Genomic DNA, 18,610 nt, shown 5'->3' with positions numbered 1-18,610 from the left:
AGATGACCCAGCAGCATGAGCAATACGCAAGCAAAGCCCTGTCCGCTGTCGGCAGCGACGAGGTTAATATTTACAACAAAAAATCATTCAGACAAAAAGAAAACGTGGGCAGAGGTGCGCAGCGCATCTCGCGGACTCTCAGCGGACGGTAAGCAAATTTTTGGTGTTGTGTACACAAGACGCTGCACGCGCACTCACCGGGAGAGAGAGACGGAGGGCTCGCGCTGACTGGCGCTGCTGCGGTGACGCTGGCGGGGCTGCTGGCTCGCGCGGCTGTCGGTGCTTCACTCCCCTCCTCGCCCGGGTCACGGAGCCGTTGCCTTGGCGGGTCCAGTCATCGCCGCGCTGCATTTTCCGTTCATCTGGGCTCCCCGCGTCGGGAAGGAGATATTCCTCCCACAGTAACGTAACGCTGCCTCCTCCTGCCGTCGCGCGCCTCCGTCTCGTGCAGCCAACAGAAAAACCGCTCCTCTGGCTCACATCAACATCTGCACCCAGAAAGAGGGGAACGCAGAAAAAAGAGGTGAAATGTGGAAAAAGGTTGAGCAGGGACGTGGGTTCACTGTTTTCTGCCCAGTTAACGTGCTGACACAAAAGTGTTCAAGCCCCGTGCTCCGCTTTAGTGACAGGCACGGGACTCCCCAGAATGCGGGAGGCGAACAAGCGACCGAGCGCCCGTGCGTCTCTGCCTCTGCAATTCCAGCTCTCTTTCTCTCGTGCGCCCAGTCTCCGCCGTGCCTCTCCAGACGTGCCTGGCTGTCAAAGCCATCCGGGCACCCATAGATGGCCTCACTTTACTTCTCCGGCACTATGGGTAATGTAGTTCTCTGAAGTGAGCGAGCGACATACAGAGAGAGAGAGCGAGAGAGAGAGAGAGAGAGAGAGAGAGAGAGAGAGAGAGAGAGAGAGAGAGAGACTTAGCAGCAGAGAGAATAGTTGCAGGGCATACCCATAACACTAACAATTAGATCTGCAATTCAACAAACTGTGTGTGTGTGTGTGTGTGTGTGTGTGTGTGTGTGTGTGTGTGTGTGTGTGTGTGTGTGTGTGTGTGTGTGTGTGTGGTGAAAATCCTCTATAAATCCGTCACTGTAGCAAATGTCCTAAGCAGGATGGCAGTTTTGTTCTCGTAGCAGAAGTTATATTCACAATTGTGCATGGGTAAATGTTTTCACTGATACAATATAAAATGACTCCAAAATAAAACAAAGTCACCCTTTTATATCGGTGCAAGTGATAAATTCCCTCGAATGAATCTGCTTCCGCAGTAAAAAGTTAAAAGGGTCAGTGGCCTGGCTGTATTGGTCTGATTGTGTTTCTCATTGTTTGTGCTGGCTCAAAGGTCAAAGACAAAAGAGGCGTCTTGTTCATCAGCTGATTACAGTGTGTGTTATTTTTTCAGGGTAACTGGAAATGTCAGCTGTGCAGTAACTTGTGGAATAAAAAAAACGTAGGATGTTTAAAGCGGGGCAACAGCATGAAGACATCTAAAATAGCAATGCTTCAGTACAAGTAAAAGTTGAAAATTCATCCTTGTATTAATTGTGTCTGTGAATTCGTGTGATGATGTCTGTTTCTGTCTTCTTATACACAACCAGCAGAATCTGGGATGGTGGTGACGGTGTGAATGCCCATCACCAGCAGAATAAGAGACATACTGTACATCAACCTGAAAAGATATTGATCTTTATTACAATTACATTGCAGGAGAATCTCAACATAAAGGTTATAATCTTGTTAAAAACTTAGAACAAAAAGACTATCCTTCTGAAGTCCATCAGTATTCATCTTTCCTCTTTAATGTGTAACTCTTCACCCTGCCCTCCCAGCAGATGAAAATTGTATAGACTACATATTAGCTAAGATTCAGATATATATAATTCTTTGGGTTGCAGAGATATATTTGAGTTAAATTAAAACAAAAAAAAGAGACAGTTCATACAAAATTGCCATACAAAATATCAGACAAACAACACAGAGCAATCCTTAACTCCCTCCAAATTTGGTAACATGGTAAAAAAAAAAAAAAGGTTCTTAAATCTAAAAAAGGCTCTTAATTTGGCATTGTACAGCACACTTAGGCACACATTGGCAACTGGTTTTAATTCAGTTCCTATCTAAGTTTCCTCCAAACCAACACCCATATCAGGAGACGAGCATGGATCAGATCAACGGCCTTTTCATCAAAACACTGAAAGAGCAATAAGACACCAAAGCCGACCTCAGTTCAGTAAGAAGGTAACATCATTTTACAAATGAGTCAGTACAGGATCTGCTTGGGAGTTCTGCATTTCCTTCAATTTCTCCACCTTGGAATGACTTGTTGTCCTGTGTTTGTTGTAACAGCTTTACGGACAAGTTTTAAGGTTATCAGTCCAACCATTTACCACATTAAAGAAGAAAAAAAGAGGAATTTGTCTAGCAAGGTATCAAAATTGCAAATGCAATTCCATCAGTCCGTCTTGCTCTCCCTGTTTGTCAGAACAAAATGTTTCCTGTATCAGGCTATTTCGCTCGGGGAAATGGTTGGCGGACTAAAACACCATACTTAGGCAGAGAAATCAAAGGACCTGAACACATATACTATAAAGCTCTCTTGGGACTGACACCTGGAACCCCTCCCCCAATCTACATCTCCTTTTAGTTCATTGTTGTCATGGTTACAGAGTGAAGCAACAACAGGAGAAGGCTTGACCAGTAGAGCTAAGACTCTTCGTTATGCTTGATTAGTCTGTCCTGGATTGGTTGCAGTGAACGATGGCCACAAACAGAAACTGGCTTTAAACAACTAAACAAGTTAATGATATGTATCTCTATGTGTGTGTGTGTGTGTGTGTGTGGTTGAGTATTTGAGTGTGTGTTCATCTGTGTTTAGGTGTGCACACACAGATGAAAGCATTTACATGTGCATTTTCATGTGTCTGTCAGCGCATGTGTTGGTGGATTGTTTCTATCTCTCTCTCTCTCTCTCTGTATGGCGGTCCCTTTATTTCTCCATGGGCGTGCGGTCACAGGTTTTCTCCCGGCTGGTACTGGGGCTCCGTGGCGGTGAAGTAGTCCTCCAGGAAGGACTGCAGGTACTCGAAGGTGTGCCTCTCATCGGCCTCCCGCCTCCAGCACTGCAGCATCAGTTCATGGAGTGAGGCGGGGCAGCCCTGGGCGCAGGGCATCCGGTAGCCCCTCTCCACCTGCTCCAGCACCTCACGGTTGTTCATGCCTAAGGGGATGAGAGGAGCAGGAACACGAGAAGATATGAGGGAGAAAAAAAAGAAGAAGAAAGAGGCAGATAGGGAGCGGAAAATACATGAGGGATATGAAGAAAAAAAGAAAGGAGAAAGAAAAACAAAACATAAATTCCCAGAAAGCAGCAAACAGTCCCTAAGGACATTAAAAAAGGGTTGCTTGGGCATGGAAAGTGAATAAGAAGCGCTCTCCTCTCCCTCAGTATTTACTTTAGAAATACCCTTGAGCAAGGCATGTCTCCAGTGGAGGTGCTGAGTGGTTGACAGTGCAAGTATGTGGGTGTGCTGGGAAGCTCCCAGGTGTGCATGTTTTTCTTATCCAACTTTCATTACTGAATGAGTGAAAACACCTCATGCTAATCTGAGGGCTTTGAACCAGCCGCTGTGTGTCAGATAGCAGATAAAGGGACCTGGCTGAGCGGAGTCAGAGGGAAGCAGCAGGAATCATGGGTACCTGGGTACGGCACACGTCCCTTGGTGATAAGTTCGGTGAGTAGGATGCCAAAGCTCCAGACATCTGACTTAATGGTGAAGCGTCCATACAGTGCCGCCTCTGGAGCCGTCCACTTGATGGGGAATTTAGCCCCTGCAACCATGGCAACATGTAGTCAAGACGCACAATCAGGGTAATTAGGGCACATGTATAAAAATATATGCGTGGAGGCAGAGGTAGACAATGAACAAGCACAGCTCTGTCTTTCTATATCACACACGCATGAGCAAACATCTATGCGCACAGGAGCACACGCATACAAACTCACACATGGCGTCGGGAGCTCTCACCTTGCCTGGCTGTGTACTCGTTGTCTTCGATGAGCCTCGCCAGGCCAAAGTCGGCGATCTTGCACACCAGATTGTCGCCGACGAGGATGTTAGCTGCTCGCAAGTCACGATGGATGTAGTTCATCCTTTCAATGTAGGCCATTCCTGCTGCAATCTGCATACAACCAAAGAGACGGAGAGGGGGTCGGAAAGGTAGAGCAATGTGTGTGTTTGTGTCTGGATCCCTGTATGAGTCTCTGGCAGCTCACCTGTGCAGCCATGTCCACCAGCTGAGGCAGCTTCAGACTCTGGCCCTCCCCGTCTTTTAAGAAGTCCAGCAAACTCCCTGCAAAACATCCCAGCATCAGGTGAACTGTGGGCATCATCATGGAGCCACGATGCCCCCTGTGGTTAATGCATACCTGCTGCTTTGTACCACACTGGGCATCATAGAATGTGCAATATACACTTAACTTGTTCAATCAAATTCATATCACATGGATCCGTATGCTTCTGCCTCCACAGAGTGACAAATATTGATAAACAATTTTCGTTCCTACTGTGAAAAAAAAAAGCTTTCATGTCCAAATTCTTTGGAGACAACTGATCCCCTGAGGGAGAAATTGGTCTTTTTGTGTTGAAAAAACTTGACTGTCACTTTGGGATCCATAAAACACATTCAACAAAATCCATTCAGTGATTTCAATAATTTAATTAAACTGTCAGTTAAGAAGCAAGTTTTTTTTTTTTTTTTTTTTGCCTAATCACTGTTAAGTCTACTTGCGAGAAATGGTTTCCACCTGACAGCGGCGTATTCGTATGAATGTCACAGGCGTAACAGTTTGCTCGGCTCCGCACCTTGGCTCATGAACTCGGTGATGATGTAGATGGGCTCCTCAGACACGACGGCGTAGAGCTGCACCAGCTTGTCGTGGCGGAGTCTCTTCATGATCTGAGCCTCCTCCAGGAAGGCCTCGGGGGACATAGTGCCTGGCTTCAGAGTCTTCACTGCTACCTTGGTGGTGCCGTTCCACATGCCTGGCATACAGAGAGGGGGATGTTAATACACACTGTACATGTACACAGGCATAGGGACACACACACATATACAGTATACACACACACACCAAAATGCCTCGCATTCAGACAGTGGGATGCACATACACACACAGACAACAGACACATTAGCACACATATAAATGTTATAAAGACAGGAAACAACTACTGCCAACAGGCCAGTAGATACAGATGTGCCTCTGTAGCCAGGGGCAGAGGACTGCAACAAGCACACACACGCACACACACGCACACACACACGTACACTGAATTATTGAGCCTGTGACACATGCACATGATTCTTGTGATGGAGAGCATGCATGTCATGAGACGGGGTGAGGTCAGGGTGAGAGAGGGAGGTCTACTGGTCTTACATCAGCACCAACAGCACCTGAGTTACATGAACAGTCAGGCACAGAGCACGGCTGGCTTCAGGGAGAAACTCCACATCGCTCAGAAAGACAACACACTGGGATTTAGTCACGTAAAACGGTAGGGGGCTGGATATAAGGGGCATCCTTGACAATAATCTGGATATAGTAAAATAGGAATTGGTGAAATAGCAAATACATCTTGTGAGAATATGAGCTGATATGACACTTATTGGGGGAAATGTCACTTTGTAAATCAGCATACACTGACAACAAAAAAAAAACAAAGTGAGCAACAGCCAAAGACATTTAGCACTACCAACAAGGTATGGGACAGGACAGTAACGGACACTAGAGAGACGCTGCATAGACACTTGGTTCTCTGGACCTACAGTGGACGACCAGAGATCAGCGGAGGGCTCGGTCTTACCCATCCACACGTCCCCGAAGCAGCCCTGTCCCAGCTTCCTCGTGAGGTTCAGTGTTTCCCTGGGTACCTCCCAGGCATCCCGCCCAAGGCCCATGGTGAGGGGGGTGGAGTTGGGACAGGGCATGGTAAGGTAGTGACACAGCCCATCATAAGTGCCTATTGGGGGAGGGACGAGGTGGGAGCAAAGAAGGTGGCAGGAGGGAGAGAAAGGAAAATGAAGGAGAGGGAGGATGGGTGGGGTGAGTGAAATTAAAAGGTGTGAAAGTGGTGGGTGAAAGGATTAAGGAAGGATGATGGAGGGGGGTGACAAAGAAGAAGGTGAGATGAGATGATGAAACATGCTCATGCAACAGCAGGGGAGGACGGGGTCCAGCACTGCACACTTGGATGTGAAACATAACTCATTTTCAGTTCATCCATTTAATTTGTGGCCTCTGTAATCCACTTTATTCACCGTCGGAGGGGCTTCACAACAAGGAATGTTTTTTTTACTGTTACAGTTATTTAACCAAAAAGGTGGGTCGCCTCCTTTCTGGTAGACGACCACCAGCAACCACTTATGTGTGTGTTGTCTGAGTCATGTGGCATTTTAGGTTGGGGGGGTGATCACCCCTAAACTGAGTGTTTACCACACAAAGAGATAAACTGGATTTAAGTGAATCCATGTGCCTTTACACCAGAAATGGCAGCTCATGTACCACCTGCTCAACACCCCCAAAGCTAAAATGTACAATGGATTTTCTGATCTTATCATCCAGGTGTGCTCTGTCTGTCCCCGTCCCTCCTGCAACACAGCCCCACCAGTCCTACCCATCCAGACTTCTCCAAACTGGCCGTTGCCAAGTTTTTTAATCAGCTGGAGGGATTCACGAGGAATTTCCCACACATCCTTAGTCTTCACCGATAAGTCGGCCAGCTTAGGCATGCCCCGCCTACAGCTGCCAATCAAACGGCAGCACAGCCCCGCCGCCCTCTCTGAGAGAGAGAGGAGAGACAAACAGACGGGTGAAGGAAAGAGCACAAGGGAACAAGAGGAGAGGAAAACAGACAAGAGGGCAGCAAAGGACAGTAAGATAAAGACAGAGACAAACTGCTTAAGCACATATGCAAATGATGCGTAAACAAACACCTAAACAAAAGTATTTCAAACTATCCGCAGACTACACAAACACTCCCGGCAGCTGTATCAATAAAAGCACAACAAGCACAAAAAGGACAAAGGGGGACAGCAATTTTATTGGGAAACACAAAAGTAAACTGACAAAAAAAAAATGACTCATCAATCATATCAGCGGAAAAATCTGAGAAGAGGCTGGTGATAGTGGGAGGTAGACAGATACAGACATCATAAGAGTGCACAGCACTGCAGGGTGTGTGCTGTACCAGCAGGAGCCACCAGGGGGCAGACACACACTGGCAGACAGCAGAGGAAATAGGGTGTGAACCCTGCCCGCTCCACCAACTCTGAGCTGAGCTTCAAAAGTCACTAATGGTCTACCTTTGAATCCGATAGACAGAAGGAGGCTTAGATTCTCTTTTGCAATTGGGTAGAGAAAGATTAGGCAAGGAATCAAAACAAATTTAAGCTGCACCCTGCTGAAGTGTTGCTTTAAATGTGGAGGAAATCCTGGAGAGAGAAAGAGAGGAGGGCTGCATTCAAATCCAGGGAGGCGAGGAGCTTTGAAACATGAAAAAGTATCATAGCAAAATGCAGCACAAACAACTCAAATCATTATTTCACTCAGTATGGGAAGTGAAAGGGCTGTGAACGTGTAAACTAGTGTTTTGCGTGTGTGTTTCTGTGTTACCTGTGTAGTGCTCCACCAGCTGCTGCACAGTGTCAAACTGCGATCGCGTGGTGATGTAGTAGCCACCGTTGTCCAGCTTGCGGATCTTATAGTGCTTGACGTGGTCTCCCTTGTTCTCGTCCCAGTCACGGATCGACAGAGAATAAGCACCTGCCGAAAGATAAGAGATGAAGAAGAAGAGAAGGGCAAATGAAAGAGGAAAGGTGGCAAGGAAAGGAGGCAAGCAGACAAAAGTGCGGGTGGAGGGGGAAAAAAAAGAGAGAGAAATTGTCAGTGTGCCAGATGACCATGAAGTGAAGTTTTTTCATAGATGGCAGATAACTTCTGTTGAGTTGTGTGTGTGTGTGCGTGTGTGTGTGAGAGAGAGAGAGAGAGAGAGAGCCTCCTCCTCACCCTTGGTGGTCTCGCTCTCTCGTATGAGGAAAGTTCCTCGCTGGTTGCCTTGGCCCAGCAGCTGTCTCTCCGCATCCTTCCTCCCCATCTTCCCAAAATACCACCTGTCACCATGACAACGACACACAGGTAACCACGGCAACTGCACACATCATCTGACCTCTGCCCTCAGACTTTTCTGCACTTCATTCACAAAGAAAAGCTTTAAATGGAACTAGGAGGACATCATTTTTTTTTTTCCGCTTTTCAATCATAAGAATTAGATAATGGTAACAAGGGTGCTCTTGTTGCATTGTGACTTTTAATTTGTGTGTGTGTGTGTGTGTGTGTGTGTATACTCACTCCTCGGCCTGTATGGAGTCTACAGGGGCTACGTAGTTGGATGGGATGTAGCCTGATTTGCCAGTGTCCAGAGACCGAGCCTCCCACCAGTCACCCTCTCTGCCAAAACACACACATCATCCATAAGTTCACACTATGAAACGCCACAGAATTAAATAGCTCAATACAGACATTTGCTTACACACACAGACGGAGAGAGAGACGGCGAGAGAGAGTCAGCCTCTGATTCATACCAGGCACAGCGCTCATGCTGAACACCAAAAATCCCCAGGAACCCTTCCCAAATCACACTTGAAACAAATAAATTAAGATATTTTGAGCTGTGAAAAAAAATGCAGTCACTCCATAAACTAGAATGCTAAAGGCCACTGAATATATAATTTAAACTGTCACCTATCCAAAGATTAATTTTAGCAAAACAGAGACTCGGGTACCACAGACTGGCTGCTGAAACTGGTCACCACCGTAAGAAACAGAAGTAAGACACAACTCAAAGAATCTATGGCCAGTCTGCAGCAGGTGAAACAGACAGAAAATCACTTCCTCATTAACCTGCGGGAGATACAAACAATTAGACAAATAATTGGTGTCCAAATTCTTCCAGAGAAGCCCAGGCCTCTACACCTTCCCCACGACGGGCTCGTCCGAACGCTCATTGCAGAAAAGCGGTGCAGGAAATAGTAGCTGCCTGTCACAAAGCAACACGTGCCTCAGTGTAAAATAAGCTTTTATATGACCTCTGCACTGAATGGAGCTATATATAAGTAATGAGCATTTTCATGTGTGCTGTATTTGTCAGGTTAGCTCAATGCACTGGGTGTTAGTCCATTGTGTTTTTAGCTTTCAGGATCATCTTTATTCATTTTTATTCATCATTTCATTGTTTATGTTACTGACTTTCTGCTTGGGCAAAATGTTTCATCAAACCATCACGCCATATAAGCATCACCAATCTGAATTGAGAGATGGAGAGATAAATTTCAGCTGATTCGTGGAACTACTGAGCAACAAACTTGAGTGTTACGTTTCCCTGAAATAACTTCAGAGGTTTTTACCATGAATTCGGGCATATGCTGAAACTGAAAATGCGCGATGGGGAGTGTGCTGTATGTATATGTAATGTGCACCTCTATGCACTGTAATCACTATATCACTACATATATCACTATATATCTGATTTAATTTGAGTTTTTAAAATTTAGATTGTGTGTGTGTGTGTGTGTGTGTGTGTGTGTGTGTGTGTGTGTGTGTGTGCATTTGTCCTTACGTATTGTTGATGATATGAAATTTCTCTCCCTTCTGGAATGTGAGGTCATCTTCGGTGCGAGCATCATAGTCGTACAGAGCTATGAAGAGAGTGACTCCGCCGCCTGCACGCCCACACACACACACACACACACACACACACACACACACAGTTTCCAGGTAAAGTCCTTCCCTCTTTGACCCTTGAATTTTAACAGTTACTGATGGACTAGTCCAGTTATCCAAACTCATTTTGGTGTGAAGAAGCACTACCAACCAAAGGAAAAAAAAAAAAAAAGAACCACACTGAAAAACCACACCGAGTCTTAATTCATTCTTACATTTTTTTTGTTTCTATGTTGATTCAATTACTTTGAATTTTTCATGACACGTTTATATTGTGACAGTTTCTCATAAATCTCTATTCTCCAATGCTGAGCATCGTTGTCATACACATTTCAAGACATCTAAAGAAAAAAAAAAACAGATATGGATATTCATGAAAGTTACATGTGATTTGTGATTTGTAATTTTCACATTCTGTTAACCTGACGAACATGATTATTTAACCTTTTATTTTGGTTAATTGAGTGATACTCCACAATACAACTGATTAAATAATAAAATCTAACGTGTGGCAGGAGAGATGGAGACAGAGAGAGAACATGTGAAAAAGTTGTGAGTCATCTTTGAAACAATGACATCATAAATCAGTAAATACACCCCTCTACAGAAATTCACACACACACACACACATACACACAGCTGGAGTCATACTTGTGATGCCGGGCCGCTGCTGTGTGCTGGTGTTGGGGAACAGGGTGCTGGACGAGAAGCCCTTGTTGAAGTCGGGGATGGTCTGGGTGGGGTCGGGGCAGTAGCGGGACGGAGCGCTGGAGCCCCCATCGACGCTGCCGGGAGACAGATCTGCACCCTCTGTCGCTGCTGCGGCCGCCGCTGCTGCTGCTGCTTTGTTGGTCTTCTTCTGCTTGCAACAGGCACACCCCATAATAACCGGCACGGAGACGGACTCTGCGCAGGCCGACAGGGTTAAAGTCACAACGCGCCATCTCCTCACGTAAATGATGCCATCCAAGCTACAGCCAGTTTGTGATAAATGTACTGCTCTAAACACCTATGAGAAGTCCACGTTTCCAGGGAAATAGCTGATCTTCTGTGAAGCAAGTGGTGCGTTTACAGAATCAACAACCCTGGTTTGGTGTGAAATAAATATAGGAAGGTAGAAGAAATATAAGAGGCTGCATCTTATACCAGGAGACTGTTTTATTACAGTGCGTTTGGCCGGTGCCTATGTGGAATGAAAAAAACAAATGACTGCTCATCACCAAAGCTACTGCATATCAAAAAAAGTGCCATTTATAAGTGAAGGTTAACCATATTGCAGCACAGGTATTGCATCTCCTTTAGTTGTTGCGCACATGCGAATGAAACCTGGCACCCGTGCACACGTGTGTTAAGAAACTGAAAGCTTGGAGTCATTTAAGCGCAACACATCAAGAACATGCAGGGGGTCAAGAGAGAAATGTAGAAGTTTGAAGAGAGAACTGTTCCCATGCCTCGCACTAAACTTTAAACTAATAAAAAAAAAAAACCCTTTACTTCCCCAGAGAAGGAGGAGGAGGAAGAGGGGGAGGAGGGGGTAGAGATAAGGCGGGGAGGTGGAGAATGAAAAAGGAGAAGTTAAACTTTCCTCACCTGATGTCTTCCTCTGTCAGATCATCTGTCAATCACCATTGCCGCTAGAAAGGGAGAGAGAGAGAGAGAGAGAGAGAGAGGTGGGAGGAAGACATGAGTGACAAGGGGTGAAACGAGAGAGCGGGGCAGAGGGGATGAGTGGCAGAGAGAAACAGAAAGAGAAAGAGAGAGGAGAACGTGAGAGAGAGGCTCAAGAGCAGCAAAGCATTAAAAAAAAAAAGAGAGAGACGAGTGAAGGGAGACGTGGGGAGACAGAGAAGTGAGAGAGAAAGGGAGACACAGAGACAGTGAGATAGGGGAGGCAAAGAGAGATGTGAGGTTAGCCACTTCCCCTTTTGCTTTGGTCAACAGCTGTGTTTGTCTGTACGTGTGTGAGTGTGTGTGTGTGTGTGCGTTCAGGTCTGCGGTGAAATAAAGACCTGTAAATGTCATTAGACAAGAGTAACCAGGACACAGTGACAGTCACTCGCTGTGCAATGTGTTTTTCAAAAGTTGCGTTCACACTGTTGCAATCGTGACTTCCAGTTTTGAACGGACCAAACTGTTTCAATAAAACTGTTACAATGCAAAACGCCTCTGCCAGAGAAGAAGTCAAGAGGAAGTGGCATACAGAGATGTTAATTGAATCTAAACTTTCATCAACATGAGGCTTTCAGATGCAAAGCCCACCCGAGTCTTGAGCGTTGCCTAACTGATTTTCCAGGGTGTTAGCCACAGTGGATAGCCCATTAACTTAGGAAAAAAAACTCTGTAGGGGACAAAGTATTAAGCCACTGATGAATTTCTCACTGTACTTTACTATGTGACTTGTTTTATTAATACACTTCAGTTCCTCATGAGAAACTTTTCCCCGCTGTGGCAATGGTTTCCCTTCTCAAAATGGTCCTTAAAAAGCATATTTAAGCACAAATCGGACCGTCATCACTTAAGCTGCACCAGTGAGTCACAATATTTGACCCGCATTTGGGGTTTAAAAAAAAGTCTCCGCACGGGTGTCATGTATCTGCTCAAGAATCTCAACAACAACGATGAGTCAAGATCGTGCACTTTGATTGGCCGATCAACAACGCACACATCAATGCACACGTATAAAAGCTTTGATGTAATCGCTGCTGTGCTCTCTACATTCTTACTTTACAGGACATGTATGCCACGTTTGACTATTAAATGTCCTTTAGTGTCACGTCGCTCGGTCGTGCAATCACCAACAGGGAATGAGCGACGTCTGAAGTGCCACCAGTACAATTTGTCTTTAAAGGTGCAGTATGCAAAATTGAGAGCTGACTGAGCAAAGGGCCATTTTGACTCAACGGGAGCACACAGTGAGTTAGGCCGGCGATGGAAACCACACAGATGCAGCCGTCAAATTTCATGCTTATTCCCCTTTTTTAGTCATACGGTATATGGGATGTTTTATGCACATCAAGAAGAACTGGATGAGAAACAGCACAAGAGAGGAAAAAAAAGAGAAGTGGACGAGCTCTGATCTAACTCAGCAGTAACTGAGGTATATCAAGGCCACTTACTGCAGCACAGACAGGGAGAAGTTGGGCAGTGGCATTTTGCATTGTCATTAGTGTGGGCTAGGGCTAATAGGCTAATCACTGCAGCTAACACCTTGAACCAGAGCTAATTATTGGCATCAGTGTGTGTGTATGTGAGTGTGTGTGCATGCAACTTTGTTGGATCCAGCAGCTATTTCTCGACCTTTATTTATCCAGTGAAATTTGACTGAACATGTGTGCACTTTGCTGGAAAAAAGCAGAGCCACTGTGCATCTCTGCGCTGCCCGAGCACTTCCTCTGAGAGCAGAGTGCCGCCTTTCCCCACTTCTCCGCAAATTCCCAGCTGGCCTGCAGATTCGAACCACTGACCTTTCAGTGACAAGCCTGGTCCTCTTAGAACTTTCAGGCTACCACACACACACACACACACGCACACACACACACACACATCTACTGTGGAATGTGAGGGAAGTCACACTCAGGAAGAACAATACAGGTTATGGCAGCGAGAGACAAAAAAACACACACACACATGTAATTCACTTTCATTATGAGCCGACAGATAGAAGGACGCCGTCCGTTTGGAGCGCCCAGTGAAAATCATCAGGTTTGTTCCAGCAACATCCCAAAATTCCCAGAAATTCCTCATAAACCTAACGTGACAATAGCTATTATGGGCTAAATCCAAAACAGTCTGGTGCTTACTGCTCACTCAGAGCAAAATATGCAAAAATGTCACATGCACACAAGCGTGCACACACGCACACACTCACTCACTATCTGCTCAACCATCAGGAGAGCTACAGGAAGCTAGCCCTGTTAGAGTTTCCTGTCCACCGCTCTGATGGCTCCCCCCTTTTCCTGGAAGCTGTGAACAGACCCCATCTACACACACACACACACACACACACAGAAAACAGCTGCAGTGCCACAAAGCCCCCACCACGCACACCTTCCTCTCCTTTGCTGTTTTTCTCTCCTCGCAGTCTCCCTCCCTCCCTGCCTACACCCCTTCAACAATAACCTTTTACATTCCCTCTGTTCATCCCAGCTTTCACTCGACTAGATCTGCTGCCCTCTCTCTCTCTCTCTCTCTCTCTCTCTCTCTCTCTCTCTCTCTGATAAATGTACGAATGGAGAAGTGGCAGCGGCTGTAAAGGAGGCCTCCTCTCTTTCATCTTTATCAGTCTCCTTCCCCCTCTCTTGTCTATCCTTTCTCAGCTTTACCAAGACTGGCAGATGACCAGAGACAGGATCAGAGCAGCAATAACGGGGATACACACACACACACACACACACACACAGAAGACACAGAGCCCTGGTGACTGCTTGCAGGGCGGCCCTCAAGTCATTGTTCTCCACAGGGTTCCTGTTGACCATATTCCTCTCTCTCTCTTCCTCTCTCTGTCCCTGCTTTCTTTCTTCCTCTGTGCATGCTGAAGCTCTGGCATCATTCACAAACAGCTCCTAATAATTCAGTTCAGATGTAACTGTGCTCACACACAAGACGCTTTCGTGATATCAAAACCTGTTATCAGCGCTGCGCTCACATGCAGAATGCATGAGCAGGCAAGTGTGCACGGGCAGGCCCCAAGATGCAGATGTGCACACACTGATGTGAAGGCGTGCATGTTCAGCAACAAACACACACTCATGCACACACTGAAAACTTTGCAGCGGGGAGATGGTACCCGTCCTGCAGAACCATAGGCCTTCCTGTTCCTGCTCCTCCTCATCATCATCATCAGTGGTGGACTTCAGCATCACAGCAGGATCTGTCCAGTTTCTGCTGCACTCACGTTTAGCTCTGTGTGAGGGTGAGTGTGTGCATGTGTGTGTGTGTGTGTGTGTACAAAAAAAAGATATGTGAAGACTATTCATAGAGTAAATTCAACAACAGTGTTAAGCTCCCCTTTGGCAATCGAAACCAATTAATAAGAGCAGAGATATGCAAGTCACATTCACAGACCAACACAGGCACTATCTCTCTATACCACAAACACACACACACACACACACACACACACACACACATACACACTTACAGAACCCAGGAAAAATTCTCACATATCTGAAGGATGACAAAATGGCTTGAAATGGGAATTGTTTTAAAAGAAATGAAAAAACGAAGTATCTGCAGTAATGTAGGTTACAGAGATATTCTTATGCCGTCTACAATGAACTTAAAAAGGCCTGTCAGTCATGTGGCCTACATACACACCCACATGTTGCTTTTTTGATTACCTCTCCCCTCAGAATGTAGACTTCAACCTTGCCCACAACGTTGTCAACAATTTCACTGTCAGCAATTAATATACATGCATGTGCACTAACACCAAAGAAGACAAAGTCGTGATTTCTCCACCGTACGGGCCAAAAAATAACAACTTTGCAACTTTCGAATCTAAAACTAAACTCCGCTTAGCAGACTGACGACTGACTGTGACAATAGACTGGGCTACGTGACAGGTAAATGTATGTTCAGAGGTTTATTTTAATGGGGTGCGAAACACAAGCTGCTTCCTCTGGTGTGATCTGTGGTATAGGGTTGTCACAGGCCAGCCCTCAACTACATCCTCCTGGGGGCACACTCATAAGGGAGGACTTAATTTTTTTTTTTTTTTGACAAGCACTAAGCTTCACCAGTCATATCCCTGCCAGCTTTTAAGACCAGGCTGCTACAAGACAACGCCTGACAAACACTGTAAATAACCTGGCAGAATATTTGTCCACTCTTAACAATACTGGCAGCCAGGCCCATAAATCCTGACCTACAAAGCATCGGCGCGCATTCTCTCCCCCACATAAAATCACAATAACATCACGCACCGACATCACACTCACAAACATCCAAATCCAACGGACACACCCTTTCCTGCCCAGTGCACTGCAGATAAGCAGCTCCCAGCGGGGAATTCAAAGCAGGAACACAGGGCGACACACACACACACACACACACACACACACACTGCAACACAATTGTTCAGTTCTATAGTTACTGTACTTTCGCATTTACAGTTCTCTGGTAAGTTTAAACTTCCTCCACTCGTCGGTCGCCTCCTCCTGCTCCCTTGTTTGTCCAGGAGCCTTTCCCTCTCCTCACCTTTCCTTGTTGCCTTGTACCTCTCTCTCTCTCTCTGTCTCTGTCTCTGTCTCTCTCTGTCCACTCGTTTACAGGAAGCCCCACAGGATGCGGAGTGTGAGTGGGGCAGGAGTGATAGGACAATGGGAAGCAAGCTGTCACTGAACCCTTACACTCATAACACACACACATACAGAAAGGAGAGGGAGAGGGTGACAGAGAGAGAGAGAGAGGGAGAGGGAGAGCCGAAGGGGGGGCAATGGAAAAGTAAGTTGTCTCGGCCATCGGGACGTCCTGTTTCCACATGATGTCATCATATCCTTATCCAGAAACAGAGGACTGGGGGCAGCATAGGTGAACATTTACACCAAGTGAAGTTAGGCTGTAAAGTCAGGGCGGGGGGCTCCCATGTTTACAGTGTAAGTCAATGTGCTGAGGCTTGAAATGGGTTGAGGGTTGAGTGAGAAACTAAATTTGACCCCGAGGCCCTTGTCTACATGACTGAGCCTGATATTCCCACCCAGGGGTGCTGGTGGGTGTGGCGCCCTGCTTGTCGGGTCAGGGCTCATCTTAGGCGAGCGCTCCTTCAGTCGCAGCCCTCAGCTGTGCGGTGAGAAAGCAGCGTCCACTGCCCCCCGAAAAAACAACCACGCCCCCTTCCTTCCTGCCTAGCCCCGAGGCTAAAGACAGGAAGTGACCTTGTAAAGAAACAGGAAATGATGAAGCCCGGCCTTGGATGGCCTAATCGCATTTCTCTAACTCAGTCCCTCAGAATTCCACGACACACGGGCCCTTCCCATTCAAAACGAAGGTTTGCCTTCGCCGTGGACCGTCATGGCAGCAAAATGAAGGTGTGACCGTGAAGTTCATACCTATCAACACAGCATGAAGGAGTACGCCCGTTACCCTATCAAGCCCTGTCAAGACCCACAGGAACGCCTCAGAAAAGATGGACATGTTAAGGATACATGTCTCTGGCCCTGCCTTTTCCTCAAGGTGGTTTCCTGTGGGCAGTTTGCTACACAAATCTAGGCCACATCAGCAAGTGGAATGTACTTTCTTTCAAGAGGACTTCTCCATAAAGATATGAACTTTAAATTAAAGACAGTGTCGATCTTTTATTTTGGTCAATGTGCCGTACTTAGAGACTTAGAGACGCAGGTGTCAACCAGCAAGCGTCCTCCACAAACCCAGTTAGGACCGATTGTTGTTTGACATCCTGGCCTTTAGGTTTTTATCTCATAACTATGTGAGCTTCAACAAATTGCTATTTCACTGAGAAGGCCTCAGCTATTCCCTGCTTGAGCGTTTGGCGGTGAGAGAACAGGTTTTTCATGGACTTGTGACCACCGAGAGTCCCAAGTGTTTTCCACTCATTCAATATTGCAATATGGGCAAGCCCTGTTTGATTTCTACATATTACCCACTGTGGTCATGGAGCTAGGCAGAAGAGTGGAAGTTTTGATGGCCGCATTTGATGCTCTTACATGCAACCACCCAAACTTCCTTTTTTTTTTTTTTTTTTAAACAGTGTGTTCTCCAAAGTTACTCAATTTTCACAAGCATTAGCAGCTTGTTCTGAGCGCGTTAGTTTCAGTGAAACCAATATGCATAAAATAGGGACCTCGGTAGGCCCAGTGGTGGAGAGTAATCTATTCATAGATTTGTCAGTTAGCGTTTTGTTCCCACCTTACCTACACAGCCTACAAGGTTGATCACTACACAACCTCTAACGCAAGTGAAAGAGGTTAGGCTATTTCCTCCATATGAAAAAATGAAGAATAAGTCAAATTCAAATTGTGGTCTATGTTATTCAGGCTACCTACTTCTCTATATTTTACTTTTCCCCTTTGAAAACAGACTAGCCCACTGATCACTGCTCCAACTAGAGACAGGCACAGCAAACATCAATCCTGGCATTAATGTTTCATTTCAGACACAACGAGCCAAAGTGAAGCAGACATACCGGGCGGTAAATGTGTCGGTATCCCAGGGGACGGCAGGACCGGGCCGCGAGGAGGATCAGCCGCACGGGACGAGGTGTGTGTGTGTGAGTGGGTGTCCGGTGGCTCGCGGAGCGCACGGAGACAGCCGGGCGCTGCTGCGCTGAGCGAGGGGGGAAGATGTGAGCGCGCGCCCCGTCCGGAAGGCTTGGAAATTGAAGCCGCGCGCAAAAAGCGAGGTCCACCCCGGTGGAGCGTGCGCGTGCTTATGTCTGTCCTAATGTTTACAGTGGAATCTGCACGCAATGAGCACGCGACACAAAAAGAGCATAAAAAAGAAAAGAAGGGTAGACAATACATAAAATAATAATAGCAGACAATAGTAATAGACAGTAATAATACCCAGAAAGGATCAGTACATTTTTCTTTAAAGTTTTAAAAGTTTTGAGACTCTTAGGGGTGATAAACTTTGAATGCCTTATAGCCTATCTACTATAGCTTATGTATATTTGGTCTATTTTAACAATATAAATAAACACTAAGTACATCCGCATATTTGTTAAAAGACACACTTCATGTGAAATTTTGCGTTTCCAGCCTGAATTACCAAAAAAAAAAAAAAAAAAAAAAAAAAAAAACTCTTTCATTTTCTTTAGTCAAAAAATAGGCTGTAAGGAGTTGTAAAACAGGCTACAAACAGAAAGTAGGTCAAAAT

At 46.0% G+C, this 18,610-nt stretch overlaps 1 protein-coding gene and 1 long non-coding RNA gene across 3 annotated transcripts; one reads left to right on the top strand and one right to left on the bottom strand.

Annotated features, from left to right (window-relative positions):
• Positions 1–1,638: 1,638 nt before the first annotated feature.
• On the bottom strand, positions 1,639–18,053 carry yrk (Yes-related kinase). 2 transcript variants are annotated; one of them, XM_030063872.1, is made up of 13 exons: positions 17,919–18,053; positions 11,366–11,409; positions 10,427–10,681; positions 9,672–9,774; positions 8,405–8,503; positions 8,063–8,166; positions 7,670–7,819; positions 6,672–6,836; positions 4,863–5,042; positions 4,274–4,350; positions 4,026–4,179; positions 3,697–3,828; positions 1,639–3,217 (listed from the first exon to the last, which is right to left on the bottom strand). In XM_030063872.1, the coding sequence occupies exons 3-13, from the start codon at positions 10,656–10,658 to the stop codon at positions 3,009–3,011; spliced, it is 1,605 nt and encodes a 534-aa protein (XP_029919732.1). In that variant the 5' UTR covers positions 10,659–10,681; positions 11,366–11,409; positions 17,919–18,053; the 3' UTR covers positions 1,639–3,008. The 2 variants fall into 2 exon arrangements, with proteins under 2 accessions (XP_029919732.1, XP_029919733.1); XM_030063873.1 differs by lacking the exon at positions 6,672–6,836 and adding an exon at positions 5,862–6,017 and having other exon boundaries at positions 1,640–3,217.
• LOC115367929 (uncharacterized) lies at positions 5,966–7,516 on the top strand. The gene is made up of 3 exons (XR_003928970.1): positions 5,966–6,036; positions 7,231–7,235; positions 7,505–7,516. It is a non-coding gene; the product is annotated as an uncharacterized LOC115367929 (long non-coding RNA).
• Positions 18,054–18,610: the final 557 nt, after the last annotated feature.

Source organism: Myripristis murdjan, chromosome 11, assembly GCF_902150065.1.
Source record: "Myripristis murdjan chromosome 11, fMyrMur1.1, whole genome shotgun sequence".
In the NCBI taxonomy this organism is placed as follows: Eukaryota; Metazoa; Chordata; class Actinopteri; order Holocentriformes; family Holocentridae; genus Myripristis; species Myripristis murdjan.
This window is presented reverse-complemented; position numbering and strand designations above follow the sequence as displayed.

Bases quoted from the DNA above. Each gene is read 5' to 3' on its own strand.
- yrk (XM_030063872.1), bottom strand. From the start codon at position 10,658: ATGGGGTGTGCCTGTTGCAAGCAGAAGAAGACCAACAAAGCAGCAGCA. The intron at 9,775-10,426 runs GTATGACTCCAG...GTGGGCGTGCAG, and splicing joins GCAGCGGCCCGGCATCACAA to GCGGCGGAGTCACTCTCTTC. The intron at 4,351-4,862 runs GTGCGGAGCCGA...GATGTTTTGCAG, and splicing joins CACCGAGTTCATGAGCCAAG to GGAGTTTGCTGGACTTCTTA.